General features: G+C 34.0%; 1 protein-coding gene, 1 long non-coding RNA gene and 1 pseudogene across 3 annotated transcripts; all 3 read right to left on the bottom strand.

Moving 5' to 3' along the window:
• Positions 1-164: 164 nt before the first annotated feature.
• LOC146915331 (GPI mannosyltransferase 1-like) lies at positions 165-2,810 on the bottom strand. Its single transcript, XM_085717754.1, has 4 exons — positions 2,480-2,810; positions 1,834-2,016; positions 851-1,374; positions 165-729 (listed from the first exon to the last, which is right to left on the bottom strand). Exons 1-4 carry the CDS (start codon positions 2,751-2,753, stop codon positions 409-411), a joined length of 1,302 nt encoding a protein of 433 aa, XP_085573880.1. The 5' UTR covers positions 2,754-2,810; the 3' UTR covers positions 165-408.
• A 3,679-nt stretch (positions 2,811-6,489) lies between these two features.
• On the bottom strand, positions 6,490-8,870 carry LOC146915330 (exportin-2 pseudogene; annotated as a pseudogene).
• Positions 8,871-9,266: 396 nt separating this feature from the next.
• Positions 9,267-12,679, bottom strand: LOC146915329 (uncharacterized). 2 transcript variants are annotated; one of them, XR_015014562.1, is made up of 5 exons: positions 12,431-12,679; positions 11,644-12,178; positions 11,006-11,458; positions 9,785-9,944; positions 9,267-9,672 (listed from the first exon to the last, which is right to left on the bottom strand). It is a non-coding gene; the product is annotated as an uncharacterized LOC146915329 (long non-coding RNA). The 2 variants fall into 2 exon arrangements; XR_015014561.1 differs by having other exon boundaries at positions 11,006-12,178.
• Positions 12,680-16,438: the final 3,759 nt, after the last annotated feature.

Genomic DNA, 16,438 nt, shown 5'->3' with positions numbered 1-16,438 from the left:
TAACTGTCACATGATAACGTCGGGACTAAAGATAACATCGGAGTAAACTAAATGTCAATTTGTTAATTGACAAGTTATCAAATCTAGTGAAGAAACTAATAAGGAAATATTTTCTTGAAAGATCTTGAGTTCAATTCTAAACGTTCAAATAAAGAACGAAGAGCTAAGGAAGCAATCAAAATAAATTCATTTGCCCAAAAAAATAATCCTTCAAGGTTACAAAACAATAATAATATAATGATTCATCCATTATTGAGTTTCAGAAAACAGCAGAGGTTTCAAAATGAATATCAGTTGCAATAGTCATGAACTTGCATGTTAACCTTCCAAAGTTGAAGCGCGTCAACGGCCATGCGTAACAATTGTGAGGATGAAAAGTGAAACTCATTCTTGACGAGTCAATGTCACTCACTCAAGCTTAGCAACATCTTTGGAGTTGGTATTCTCTAAAACTTTAAAAAGAGAAGAACCATTATGATGACTAGTTAACAACAAAAGGAGCATCATGTTGGACAAAACAAAAAATAAGTTTGCAAACCAAGCATGTATATGGATATATTCTCCCTCGAACTCAAGAGGATTATGAAATCCCCATATTAAGCAATTGATCTGCAATCCGATCCACAAAAGAGTAAAAACTAATCCTTCCCATTTAAGCTTCATTTCGCTCCAAGGGACTATGAGAGGCAATAAGCAAAAGAACCGAATGAAGGATTGTGCTGTAACCACCTGCAAGATAAGCGAAAGTCTGATTTTTAGGACGTATTTTTCTATATGCGATAAATAGTTAAGGGTGTTATCGACAAAGCAATAATTATATAGAAACGGAGGTAGTATTTACTTAACAAACCTTATTTAAGAACACAAATGAAACAGTCTGCGCAAATAAGCAGAATGGCAAATCCCGTGCAAAGTTCAAAATAAGTAAAGGCTGAACCAAAAACTGTGCTGAAAAGGAGTAAAGCTTATCTCTCACTGGAATATAATCGTTAAATACTTCATTGAAAAAGACGGAGAAGTTGGGCCTTGGATCTGTACGAGTAAGATGACACAGTAGTGCTTGTTGTATGAATTCCCACCCATAGAAGTAGTAGAACATACCAGTACATAAGAGAGAAACCATTCCTGATACCAATGTGAACATCACCCTGTTCATTGCGAACAAAGTTTTTAACAAATGAAATGGAGAGAACCAACCATTCCCATCTTCTGGTAACTCTCTGAGAACTTCCCTCCAGTTACGTAGGACGGGTTTCCGACTAGATGGGATGAAGTTTGGATCAAGTACAAGGAATATAGGAATAAAATAAATTATGGGATAAATCCTGAAATGGACAACAAGTCCATACCAAAATGCTGACTGTAGCACATTACCTACAAGAAGATATATACAAATATTTAACATTTTTCGCAAAAAAAGAAGCTTTCTTTGGTGTGCAAGAAACAACAAGACAAATAATTAATTGAAACATAATCTTCCAAGTTCAAACAATATACTTATTTCATAGTTTCGAAAACAATATACTAAAACAATTTAATATTTCTTCACATGTCCATCTTTCTTGTAATATAATTTCAGTTGAATAAGGAACATCGCTGAAAAATTGGCTACTTATTGTTAAAGTGTTTATGAAAAAATATGTTTTAACATACTGAAAACATTTATATTTTGGTTAACTATTTTACACTATATTACAGAATGCAAAATCTCATGTTGAATTGTGCTTATTTTGGTATGTTACGATGTTTTCCAGACAACGAAATCACCAACGTTACTACAACAAGCTAAAAACACCATCAATATAATCTATTACAGAATTGTAGAAATTGTACCTTTCATAAGGCAGACAATAATCCACAAGATGATGGCACAAGCGATGGGTTCACAGTTCCCGCGTGTCCCAACGATGAACGTATATGGATTGAAAAGCCATGCCATTGCCGAGTAGTTGCAGAGGTTTTCAGGAATCTGCTGCATTTTTTGAATATAATAGATAAAATATCCCACAAGTAGATCTGCATTTAAGAATCGATAAACATTTGGTTAGATGTAACGATTGGAAGACCATTTAACATAATCATTGTCCAACCACATTAATTCATACTTATGGAAGAACATTATATATAATCACTGCCACAAAAAACCCTTTAATCACTGCCACATTTCTATTCAATTAGCTCTAAAAAATCAACAAACTGGAATGCCTTTGCATAACCAGTATAATTGAACACTTGATAAATATTAAATAACATGTGATCACATAATTTTTTTTGAATAAACTATGGTCATGTTTGGATAAACAATTTAATTAAGTGTTCACAGCCCAAGCTAAAAAGAGAGAAAAAAAACATAATTATTACTATTTTTTTCCTTTTCAAGTAAGTTATTTTCACAAGTTAGCATGAAGAGCTTACGAAAATAATCTAAAAACACAAGTTATGTACAATATAAACTATTTTGTTCATACACAAGCTATACCTGCCGAAGAGAAGAGAAACTTTCCCCAAGAGCGATGAAATAACTCATTAGGAAGCAGAAGAAAAGCGAGGAATGGGGAATGTCGATAATCGGTTCTGTAATAAGGAGAATGACCAGAAGCAACAAGAGAAGCCGCATCAGAAATCACAATGTAATCAGCATCAGTGTATTTAACTTCCATAAAAGAATCTTGCAATTCTCCGTATATGATTAAAATCACGCGGAAAACTGCAGAGAATTTTAGCAAAGAACGAATATCAGACCACGGTGCCATTGCATCTAAATCAGCAGTCACAGAAGCGAAGCGTGAAAATGGCGGTGGAGAAGATGATGGTGGAAGAGGGATCTGTTTCTTTCTATAAGTTGTTGACTGCGGAGGTTTTGGTGGGAAGTTGAGAAATTTTTGCATGCTTTCTTGCTTAACGTTTCAACCTTAGTCACAACTAACCAACAGAGGACACTTCATTAGTTCTTTTTTTTTTTGTTTGAATAATAAAAATAATTTCATTAGTTCATTTAAATAAACGCATATATAATAACAAAATACAAAAGGAAAGTTTAACATTTGAAATGGATTGAGTCAACAAAGATGGAACATGAAACTTGAAGCATCTCATGTATACTCTATATATTGGAGAAAAACATTAATTTATTAGACAATATTCATGAGGGACAATCTATGAAGTACGAGCACTTCTAGAACTAGGGGTGTTCAAACCCGAACCGGTTCAATAGAAAAACCGTAAACCGAAACAACTCAATACGAAACCGCAAAAAACCGTCTTTGTTATGGCTGTATTCGGATCACTTTTTTACTCAACCGCATGGTTTGGTTTGCGGTGTTTATTTTATCTACCAAATCAAACCGAACCAAACTGTAACATAGTAAAACGCTTATTGAACCTATGTCATATTTTTTTCTCTCGTTAAGTTTCTTTACTTTTTATTTAAAAAATTAAAACTTTTGCAGAATGAAATTTTATAGAATGATAAATCTTGGTTTTTACATTTCTTACATAATAGGATTCTTTTTTGGCCACATTTTAAATTTTGTCTATTTTGTTTTGTGAAAATAAAATTGCAAATGAAATTTAAAACATTGTTGAAAATATATTTTGTTATAGCCTTTTAACTCGATTTTAATGTTGGTAACAAAAAATTATATGGTCTCGAAAACACCGCACCAACCAATCCAACCCAGACCGCATTGGTTTGGTTTGATTTGGTTCGAATTTTAATTTAAAAGTCAACCGAACCAACCAAACTGCATGCCTTTTTTATCTTGCGGTTCAGATGAGTTTTAGCATCAAACTCGAATCAAACTGCACCGCGAACACCCCTATCTAGAACTAGACGTGTTGTGGTGTCGAACATTCGTCAGCGTCCAACATTCTTGTGACATTCGTACGACACGTGTCGGACAAATCAAACAAGTGTCTCAAAAAAATTGTTTCTTCATTACTTCAACACTTTTTGGACCGGTGTTGGACACCTACACGAGGCATGTCAGACAAGTCAGATGAAAGTCTGAGTTTTGTTTTCTCTGCTTCCACACACCGTGGATTAAGAGTAAATTATTTGTTGAAAAATATTGATCAATGATGTCTTATAGACATTAAAGTTGACGATCACATTAATTTTTACTTGACTATATGTGTTGAAAAATGTTGATCAATGATGGTTTATAGACATTAAAGTTGACTAACACATTTTTACCTTTTTTGATAATAGATAGATAAATAATTTTTTTACCTTTTTTTGATAATTGATAGATAAATAAAGGTCAAATATCGAATCTTGTTTTATAATTTTCTTTTGAAGAAATAAATTGTTCAAGTTTGATGGACATATATGTATTCTGATTCTCGATTTAGTTCTTCTAAAATAAATAAATATAAATAGCAGTAATAATTTCCTATCTTTTTTACATTAACAAAATCGACATGTCAGATGTTTGTGACAAAGTCCGTCCTTCATAGTTTACCAATGATGATTGAGAGGCAAAGAAGATGCATTATTTTTGTGATTCCTTATTTTATCCATGTTGTATGCTTGGCTGCCTTTGTTGGAGTCATGCTTTTGTTTTTTTGTAATTGGCTTTGTATTTGTGGAGAGTACAGTAGTAGTGATCCTACCGACGATGTATCAAGTGAGAGGTCTCTGATGTAGTATCTATCATGTCACTATCATATCACATTATTATCCAACTTCTAATCCTATCATGTCTATATCCTATTACGCGGACCAAAAAATGATGACGGTATAAGCTTGAAGTTAAAAAATAGAATGATAAGAAGCCAAAGCAAAAAACTAATACTTGTTAAAACTCCACTATAGAACTAAATATCAAGCAATGCCTGGTGTTTTGACTTTTGATTAGAGTATTATTGGTACTTAAAGTAAAAGCAAAAAACCTAGTAGTAACTACCTTAGATAACTCAAAACATTAGATAAAAACATTATATTAATGTAGTAGAATAAAACTCTACTAAAGAACTAAAAACACCAGATTATCAAAATATCCAATTGCAACTACAAAACAATTATAACAGTTGAATATATAATCAAAATGACAAAATCAAGTTCAGGAAGTAAAAAAAGTGACAAGCTTTTAAAATCAAATTTGAATCTTTTTCAAAATCATGCTTCCAAATTGGCATCTGTTTCATCTTCACATATGTAAGTTCCACCAATCTCCTCTTTGTAGTGAGTCAAGATTGCTATAGCCATAGAGCATGGCCGCAATTAACGACCACGACAACCGCCAGTGTTGAAGGCCGCTCAAAGGGAGATGATGTCGTACCGAACCCTTAAACCGCTACCCGATTAGATTTCCATAGAGACGCTATAGACAGAATAGTACCAACGAAAGTGACACTTCAAACCTATGAAGCACATACATAGACACAAACACCTGACATGATACTAACACGTCAAAATTATCTTGTTCATCACTTGATTCAAACTGTTGTTCTTCCACTTCCAACTCCTCATCTCCATTAGGCCCAGCTGTTGCGAGCTTGATTGCTATAGGCGTAGTATAGCAGATAGCAGGATGGCCGCGACAATCATCATTTCTGAAGGCGGTTTGAAGGGAGACGGCGTCGCGCCGAACCCCTAAACCACTACGCTATTACCTTCCCATAGAGACTTTATAGACAGCATAGCACAGACCAAATCACACTTCAAACCTATGAAGCACATAGATAGATAGACACAAACACAAGACATGACCCTGACACATCGACACTAGTAGATTGTCTAATTAGATTCCCGCATAAAGTCCTGAAAAGTAGAATGAATATCATGTTAGAGAGATCCCTTATATAAATAATCATGACCTAAAAGTAACATCTTTCTTTCGCTCATAACTTGAAAGGATATGACAAAGTTCTAAATTTTTCATCAATAGTAATACCCTTCAGAAGCATATATGTGTTTTAAAAGTAACATAATTTTGTCTCTTCTCACTTTCAAACCCATCAAACTAAGGGATGGAAAAGAAAACACTTTCTTTACTCTTCAGACAAACCAAACATATAAAGATTGATCAAGCATTAGGTTAAACAAAAAAGAAGGAGAAAAGCAAATTGAACAGATTTAAATACTCAACAATATGGTTTAGTATGGAAGCAATGATGGGCAATAATGAATTGAGAATACATGATTAAGGTATGGTCCATATTACAATATTTCATTTTAGCATTTAGAAAAGTTTTTATTTGTCGAAAGTATGGTCCAATAACAAAATTTAAGATCCCCTAGATGAATCCCTATATAAAGTGAACATGGTATAAAAGGGTCGTCAAAATAAAAATCTTTATGGTAATTTAGGTGAAAAGAACTGAGATGAAAACAGAATAATAACAAACAATTTGAAACAAAAAAGGACAATATTATGTATCAGTATCTCAAAATATATCAAGTGTAAATCAATGAAGAGTAATGAACAGTAAACCATTCGCACAATCAAAACAGAAGAAAATAACTAAAGTACGAACTTACTCAAACTAATGAGAGATGAAATTGTTGCAAAGTTGAAGAAATGCTGCCTGATTCGCAGGATCAACATTTTCACTGATGACTTGTAATTTGTTCAGTCCATTCACTTGGCTTATCTCATTAGGTGCCTTTTGCAGGAAGACTTGGAGTAGACGAAAGAGGGCAGGAACATTTGACGAACTTTTCCAATAGTGAGGTGACAAAACACATTCAAATATCTGCATGTATATTGGTGGGATAGGTGGTGTGTTTAATCCAACTAGAAGTGCAAGCAACTGAAATGTGTACGGCAAAAACTCAGTTACGTCATTTTTCAATATTATATCAAACCTAGGAAAGAGTCTTGTTTCAAAAACAGACACAAGAGATGGATCCCTCTCAGAAGCTCGCTTCACAAGAACGGCAACGGACTCAAAGAGATATTGATTGAAGATTGGATTTCTTGGATTTTTACTAACTTCAGAAAGAAGTGATCCCAACCCCTCAATGCAAATTAGAGCATAATGATCAAGTGGTAGATTTTCAACACCAAGAACCGTCAAAATACATTTCATTACATATTGATTTTCATCGGACTCTGCGTTCTTCAAGGTACTGAAAAGATTGTTCAGCAGCATTGGGAAAATTGGGGCGATATCTGCCGAGCTATAGCGTGGCCTACCTCCCTCTTCTTTTACCAATAAGAGTTTCTCAATACATATTGCAGCATAAGAATGAACGACATTTGACTCAGCGGAAAGGAAACGAACCAAATCTCCTAAAAACATCAATGCAATATCTTTTGATATCTGAGACATGAACATAGTAAAAAACTTGACTGCACCTGCCTTAAGCATTGAATACCCATTCACATCCAAACTTTGCAGCTCAGGGACAACGACGAATTCAAAAAAGCTTTGAAAATCAACAAGACCTGTGGAGACAAAACTAGTTCCAGTTATCTTGGTTGAAAGAGAGATTACCAAGTATATAGCACAATCCTTGTGCCTCCAATTTTCAACCGGATTTTCAGCAAAGGAAATTAACAAACTCTGTATTTGCGTAGAAACTATCTGTCTTACAGCATTTCCATAATGCATGGCAATCCCCTTAAGCAGATCACAAGCAATCCTTCTCCGTGTATCAAGATCACTACCTTCCATATCCTTCCTAATATACTCCATAGGGTCCATCTCAAACTGCTCTTCATCATCTTCCCTCAACATAACATTTGGGATCACAATGCCTTGGCAAATCAGGAGTATAGTCGCATCAGCAGCGAATAAAGCATGGTGAACACTGGTGCTAACCGTGGTCAAAAACTTGACAGCCGTCACAGCAAGTTGATCACGACCACTCGATTGTGACACGTTCCTCAACAAATTCCAAACATCTTGTGCAAAACCACTCAAGAACCCCTTAAACTCCTCCTCATACTTTACCATATAGAGATTAATATTCTCACAAACAGCAACCCTAAGTTCGTCTACAAGAGCAAGACCATCAGGTCCACACCCCTCAAGAAAAGGGTAGCCATTAGTAAGGTATTTTCCGAACTCAGCCATCCATTCTTTCATGTGATCCTCAAAGAACTCAGGGAGATCTTGAGAATTCAGCGAGTGAAATATCCAACAGCACAGTTTCTGCGACTCAAAAAGAGGTCGTATGATCGCGGAAGCTGGTGCCGGTACTGAAACTGCCGCGGCATCAATCAATGACGCAGTCTTGAGGAAAATTTCAAGCAAAGGAGCCGCGAAATTATCGAGACAATATTTCAAATCATGCAAGAGATCATTGGTTTTGCAATTCACACAAAATTTCCGGAAAATTGAATTAACAGTGGTGAGAATACCATTAATGGTGACGTAATCCGAAGCCTGCGATGATTTGTGAAGGTTTGAGATGAGTTCAGGGAGGAGTGAAGGCCAATATTCTGGGAAATCATGGTCACCAATGATAGCTAGGGCTTCACTAAGCTGAGATTGGATTTTGGCAGTTGCAGAGAGCATGAGAGAGACGATTAGGGTTTTAATATGCTCCTTCTCGGATTCAAGGATCGGATTGTCTTTGGATAACCATCGAAGTTGTAGGTGGTTCTTGAAGTTGACAGCGGCGGCTAGACGGATTTGGTTGTCGATGGATGGTTCAGCAACAAGGCGGAGAATGAAGAGGCCAAAGTTGTGACGGTTAGCGGCTTCCGATAGGTGAGATTCGGCGCAGAAACGAGACTCCCGGTCCGGTGAAAGAGTTTGGAGGAAGCATTGGCAGAGGTATTCAACAGTTTGAGGGTTCCACTCCATGGCTAGAGTAGTGCGTGAGTTCATCTAGGGTTATGTTTCGAAGTTTTGTTTTGAAACGAAGGAAAAATATATTTATAGGTTTCTATTGTCACTATTATATTAATTAGTTAATTAACATCCAAACTTTTATATATCCTCTAGTGATTTCTTTAATTAAAAAAATAAATAGTGATATGCGTCGCTGAGTCAAAAACCTAATTCTAGGTATATATTTTTGACAAACTAGACTTTTCACCCGTGCTGCCGCACGGGTCATATAAATAGCAAATTTCACATTCAAAAACAAATTGACATATTACATAACTCATTAACCAAAACATTCACATTAAGATAATAAAGACAATTGTATTTCACGGAATTCATTTTGATACATTAGTAAAACTTCTTTGTAAACCACGTTTGAAGTACTGATAATGCAAACAATGTCCTCGCTGTTAGGAGAATTTTCAGACCACTTTTAAATTATAATAGTAACAATTTTCAGACCATGATGAACTCTTAATCAATTAATTAATCATAACACAAAATTGTGCGCCAGTACCATAGATATTATACCACAGGTTCGCAACATACCACCAAAATACAAAGCATTAATTAAAAAAATAAAAATCCAAACAGAAATGATTTAACTATTACATCAATTTTCAATCAATCCAATCCATAATATTTCAATGTGATAAAGAAAACTTCATTGTATTCAAGGGACGGAGCACCAATCTTTATCACCATTCCTTCACACAGTCCTAAACTTATGCAATAATGCTTCCAATCTCCACCAATTTTACATTGCCTCAAAGGTGACCGTTCAAAATTATTCGTACAGTTCCAAGCATGTCCGGTATCATCAATCAGCTTAAATGTCTTGCAATCCTTTGAAAGCATCGAATCCATAAACTTATCATAAGACAATGTCTGCAAAAAAAAAAAAAAATTAATTTGAAAGATACACTATTAAAATAATAGCAATGTAATAATTTTTTTTTAAATATTTGATGTAAATGAATGTAACTTTAAAGACAAATACCAGGAGACAGGAGGTTATGTCCTTCTTCTTCAACCACTTGACAACAAAGTACTTAAAGTTGCTGCTTTTATATGATCCGGGTAAAGAACACGACTCAATCTCAAACTTAAACAGGAACATGGGTTGGGTAGGAAATTTCATCTCCATAACTATCTTGCACCTGGATAATGAACCGATCAGGTTGAACACATATTAAAGTGATTTAACCATCATACTTCAGGTTATAAATGCGATGAAGCTCAATCCATCCATGGGCGAAACAATATCTATTGTCTTTGACTTCAATCATTATTTCAAACTAATTATAATTAGGATCACTTAGTTCAACAAATCGTTTCAGGTGACTGTTAAATATATCAATCAACAGATTTGGAACAACAGCAACAGCACGTGAGAAATGCAAATGTATAATTATATAGTCACATAAGTTTTATAAAACATCATATTAATAATATTATATAGATACACTGAATGAAAAGGCATAAAATGGTTTCCCTCATTTTGATTGAAGTGAACACATAAATTACGGTACTTCAATCGAGATCAAGGACATCCAATCAGTTGCGCTGCACATTAACAAATATGAATTGAAAAAAACACTTAATTCCATGAATCCTTTTATTCTTCTATCATGGTAGCATAAAAAATAAAAGAACTATAAAAAAAACGATAGAATGTGCGGTTTTTATAGATCTTTTTTTTAAAAAAAAAAACTCAGCCGAATTGAAAGAGCACACAAACTTAAAGGAAATATGATGATAGTTTTAGCAGATGTATTTGAATGATAGCATTATAATGAATTTTAAAAAAAAAAGTTGCAGAAGAAGAATAAGATTAACAGAAATAGAGAAAAATAAATAACCGCAGAAGCTCGTAAAAGCATATTAGCAAATACGCCGAAGAAAAAGAATTATAAAAGCACTACACTATAACAGGAAGATCATGAAGGCATGTTCAGTATAGAATTTCTGTTTGCAAAAAATGATATTAGTATACATTAGCAGATTAGCAAACACAAAATTACATACCATCCTGCACAATCAAACACAAAATTACATACCATCCTGCATAATCAAAATTAGACCAGACAATCTCTTTATAAATAATTTGTCCTGCAATGTTCAGAATCACATTCACTATCACAATGCCTAACCTGCTCATAATCACTAAAATTTGCAACTATAATGGGGGACAATGTTGGGTTTTGTTTTAATGCCTCACCTGATATTTGCTTAAATGGGAGAGAAAGAATAAACAATCTGTCTTGCAATGTTCCGAATCACATTCACTATCACAATGCCTAACCTGCTCATAATCACTAAAATTTGCAACTATAATGGGGGACAATGTTCGGTTTTGTTTTAATGTCTCACCTGATATTTGCTTGAATGGGAGAGAAAGAAATAGCTGAGAATACACTGCAGAAAAAGATGTTAATGTGAGAACAGAGTTGAGAATGAAACAAAAAGTTGCTTAAGAACCCCAACCGCAACAAAATTTGCCAACTGCCACAAATCAAACATTACAAACTTAAACATGAACTTATCTCAGTAATTGATCGATCCTGACATTGCAGACTTGAAATTTGTCTAACACACATGGTCATGGTTTTTCTTTTTATTGTATGAGTGTAAGAGACAAAAAGAGAACTTTAGCTCTAATTGTGCATTTATACTACAAAATGAAGCCATGACATATTGTTAAAGCTTAGTTCAACTTAATACTACCAGTAAGCAGAATAATAAAATAAAATTAAAAAGCTCAATGTATCTCAGTTCCATAAAAAAAACCTACAGCAGTGGTCTTCAATGAAAGAAAAAAAACAAAATGAAAAAACAACTAAAGAAAGATTAATTTACCAATAACAGTTGGAGATAAACCCTCAATTTGAAGATCCCTTATCTGCAAAATGTTTGATTTCTTACTTGCAAGAACTGCCCCTTAAAGAGTCATTCTACTTAATCATATGTTCATCACAAACATAAACATACAAAAAAAATAAAAAAATAGTTCCAAAAATAGGTTTGTGAATACTTTCTTATGATGCATATGTCAGTTTCTTCTGTACAGTCACTGAAGCCGACAATGGATGTGTTTGTGTCTAACTTCAATTAAAATCGAAGCTTATGATGGCTATAAACACTGAACCAGCCTATAAATTATAACAATATAAAAAGACTGTAACAATTGTGATAGACTAACTTTGGGGATGATTCTATATACACCTACATAATTTCAATTTTAAATGCCTAAGATTTATAACAAAATAATCAAGTAACAATAACAGCCACGAAGGTATAAAATAAAGGAAGAAAAGCAAACTAATTTATGAGGACCCTGCCATTCTCAATTCAGGTTTAACCTTCCTTTATCACACAATCCAGGGAAAATAGACTGCGAAAAAACACAAATAAGTGTTAGAGAGAGTAATAAAAAGGAAAGATATAAATAATTTTAAGATAATGTGAATCAAAATAAAACAAACGGTCCCTATTTATACATGAGAAGTCCTAAAGAAGAGGGTAATGAATTCAATTGGGAAAACAGTAAAACTGAATGAACAAACACTATCCTACAAAACGGCTAAACAATAACACCAAAGGCAAACTTGAAACTGAAGTAGCAGAAGAAAAAAAAATTAAATACCTAAAACACATGGCGCAGCATAACACACACTAACAGAGCATCACCTTCTCATCAAAGTGCCACTCTCCATCATCTTCAACATATGAACTCAAATCGAGCCACACCACCATCCTTCACATCAAAGTTATATACCTGCCACATTCTCAGTCCCCTCCACTCTTTTTTCTCCCTAATAATATTGAAGTAATCAAGAACTACATCCAAAAACAGCCAATAAAGCATGAAAAACATAATAGAGTCCAAACGCAATTTTACTCTAAAAATTCAGCAAAATAAAAGCACAAACAAAAATAGGTACAAAATTAAAATCAATACAAAACATTTGTCATGAGATAACTACCACACAACCAAAATTGATTAAGAGTGAAATATTGGTTATGCATAAATTGCAAGGAAACAAAAATAATATAAACATCAGCAAAAAATAGTTACATAAAATAGCAAAAATAATACCAGTTAGGCAGTGATAGGAGAGGAGAGTTTCCATGTTTCTTCCAGCCATAGGTCAAGAAAAGGAGAACGAATTTTTGTTAGGGTTGGAAACAATATAGGAAGCAAGTCTTTTGTTTGATTTGCGGCTTTATGTGTGATAGGAAACAACTTTGAGCCAAAACAACAATTTGAGATATTTCCGTGGTTTATTTCTCATGTTTATCTGTTTATTTGTTTGCTATTTGCGTGGTTTATCTGTTTGTGGTTTTGGAAGAAATGTGCGGCATATTGGTAGGGGAAACAGATGAAAACAACTCTTTTTCTTTTTGTTTTTCATAATTAAAATTTGGATTAGGGTAAAACAGTTAGGGTTTAGCGGAAACAACCATGTTTGTAGCGCAAAAAGATGAAAAGCCAAATTTTTCTTTTTATTTTTCATAATTAAAGTTTGGAATAGGGTAAAACAGTAATTATAAACATTAGGGCTTCTGAAAAATTAGGGCGAAATTGTTTGCTTGGGGCAACTTTTATATATAGATTGATAATTCAAGGTACTACTTATAAAAAACATTTGACTTTTTTGATTCATTGCATAAATGATGTATTTGATCTATATTCTTGACAAAATACATCAATTACTCAATGAATCTAATAAATCAAATTTTTCTTATAAATAATTGATTCATTGCATAAATGATGTATTTGATCAATATTCTTGACAAAATACATCAATTACTCAATCAATCTAAAAAATCAAATTTTTCTTATAAATAAAACCGAAGGGAGTATCATCCACCAAAATACTGGTGTACAAGACACAACCCGGCCCACTAATGTATTCCATTATCAAGATTTGAGTTAACTCTTAGCGAAATCCAAAAAAATTTAGAAACTTCCTTTTCTGACATCAAAAAGTTCATAATAACACAAGTAAATGACCAAATTACCCCCAACGGTAGTTAACAGCCGCTGGCATATCCGGCAGCAGTTAACTGCCGCTGGCTCTAGAGGCAGTTAACTGCCTCTGGCTTTGCTGCACTTAAGTGCAGTTCCAATTGTGATTTTACGCGTTTCGGCCGAAAAATCAAAATAAATTGAAACTTATTCAGAATTCTACGAAACTTTACAGACACCTTTATAAAAATACCTATAGATGATGTGAAAAGTTTCGTAAAATTTCGAATAAGTCTCGATTTTTTTTATTTTTTCGACCGAAACGTGCAAAATCGCAATTGAAAAAATAAAAACATTGACAATTATTTGGAATGTTACGAAACTTTTCACATCATCTATATGTATTTTTTTTTGAAGGATCTATATGTATTTTTATAGAGGTGTATATAAAGTTTCGTAGCATTTCGACTAAGTCTCGATTTATTTTGATTTTTCGACCGAACCATGCAAAATCTCAATTTTTTTTCCAAGTGCGAGTCCGAAAAAGTGTCCTAGAGGTTGAAATTTTTCACGATTTTTTTCACTCATATTTAGAACAAAAAAATAACATATCCCACAAAAAATTTGAATTTTTCGACAAGGGACGGATTAAATATGAATTTATAACGCGCCTAAAATTGAAGACACGAAAACATCAAAACATCAACATAAAAATTGAATTTTGAGCTGTTTTTTTGCAGACACCTCTATAAAAATACATATAGAGGATCTGTAAATGTTCGTAGTAGTTTGACTAATCCTCAATTTATTTTGAATTTTTTATTGAAACGCATAAAATTGCAATATTTTTCGAACTGCGCGTCCGAAAAAGTTATATAGAGGTTGAATTTTTTCATTATTTTTTTTCACACAAATTAAGAACATAAAAAAACATTTCCTGATAAAAACTAGAATTTTTCGACAACGGATGGATTAAATATGAATTTTTAATGCGCCAATAACTCAAGAAACCAAAACATCAAAACGTCGACCTAGAAATTGAATTTTGAACTGGTTTTTTGCAGACATCTCTAAATATATATATATATATATATATATATATATATAGGGTCTATAAAGTTTCGTAGAATTCTAAATAAGTTTCGATTTATTTTGATTTTTCGACCGAAACGCTTAAAATCACAACTTGAACTGTACTTAAGTGCAGCAAAGCCAGAGGCAGTTAACTGCCTCTGGAGCCAGCGGCAGTTAACTACCGCTGGGGGTAATTTGGTCATTTACTTGTGTTATTATGAACTTTTTGATGTCAAAACAGAAATTTTCAAAAATTTATGGATTGTTGTTGAACTTAAAATTTAGTCGAGATTAGCCCTCAACAAGATGGATCTGAAGGAGCACAAAAGGACCCGCTCGACATAGAAATTCTAAGGCCCACCCTTGATGGATATTTCGAGTTTGTCCCCTTTGGTGAATATCTTTTGAAAAATGTGGAGATCGAAAAGGAGGTCCAAGAACTTGTTTGAGTACATCTTATATTCCGCTTGTCTTCGAGAAAATGTTGATCTTTTTGCGTGCAGTGATGATGACATGGCTATAATAGATCACAATGTAGCTTGTCTCCAGCCGATAGTTAGTCCTAGTGGTAGTCGTGTGGCTCAACGACGTAGGAAGTAGTCTCCTAGAAAAGAAGAGGCTGCAAAAAAGATGTAAAAGACCTTCTAGAGAAAAATTTAATTTATGAGGTCAAGTACACAACTTGGCTCTCCAATGTTGTACAAATTAAAAAAAAAAACAATTGGAATGTGGCACATGTGGGTTGAATATACTGATATTAATGCGGCCCTCCCCAAAGATGTGTCTCTCCTTCCCTACGTATAGACAAACTAGTAGAAAACTCATCTAGTTTTAAAACTAAATATCCATGGATGAAATCGACAAAGAGAAAACAACCTTCGTGATTGAATCAAGGGACTATTACTACAACGTAATTATCATCGGTCTAAAATAGAGGTACAACCGATCAAGTAATGATGAACAAGGTGTTCAAAGACCAGATAGGTGGCATGCTTGAAGTTTACATGGACGGCATGATCGTAAAATCCTAACAGGAGGTTGATCATACCATCCACCTTAAAAAGGTATTTGAGCAAGCAAGAAATTACAGTATGCGCATGAACTTAGAAAAACACACTTTTGGCGTTTAACCAAACCAGTTCTTAGGTTTCTACCTTACACAGTGAGTAATCGAGGATAATCCATACAAATGCCAAGCATTGGACCAATGTGCAAATCCAACTTCTAAAAAATGTATACAAACTCTCAATGGAATGTTAACGACACTATCACGTTCCATCGTCAAGTCCGCCTAACCAAATTTTCTTTTCATCAGACTCCTCAAGAAATAACCATTCTTTGAGTGGAGCGACCAATGTGAAGCTACTTTTACACACCTCAAGCAAGCACTGCCACAAACATCAGTGCTCTATCGTCTAAAACAATGCAAGATCCTTTATCTGTATCTTTTTGTTTCTGTTGAGGCTGTTAGTGCTGCACTTGTTAGGGAACCTAGAGAAGGCCAGAAGCCAACTTATTTCTCGAGCAAAGCCTTCACATGTCCAGAAATAAGGTACCAAAAAATAGAAAAATCGCTATTGAAATCATCTTGGCCGCCAGAAGACATAT

Source organism: Medicago sativa, chromosome 6 (assembly GCF_051527215.1).
Source record: "Medicago sativa cultivar Bolivia chromosome 6, Bolivia_mono, whole genome shotgun sequence".
NCBI lineage: Eukaryota > Viridiplantae > Streptophyta > Magnoliopsida > Fabales > Fabaceae > Medicago > Medicago sativa.
Note: the sequence above shows the minus strand (reverse complement) of the source record. Positions and strands in the feature narration are given on the sequence as shown.

What these genes read in the sequence shown, in the direction of transcription:
- LOC146915331 (XM_085717754.1), bottom strand. Translation starts at nt 2,753, where the DNA reads ATGGCACCGTGGTCTGATATTCGTTCTTTGCTAAAATTCTCTGCAGTT. An exon ending in GTTTCTCTTCTCTTCGGCAG is followed by an intron (nt 2,017 to 2,479) that starts GTATAGCTTGTG and finishes TCTTAAATGCAG; the next exon opens with ATCTACTTGTGGGATATTTT. An exon ending in CATTTGTGTTCTTAAATAAG is followed by an intron (nt 730 to 850) that starts GTTTGTTAAGTA and finishes CTTATCTTGCAG; the next exon opens with GTGGTTACAGCACAATCCTT.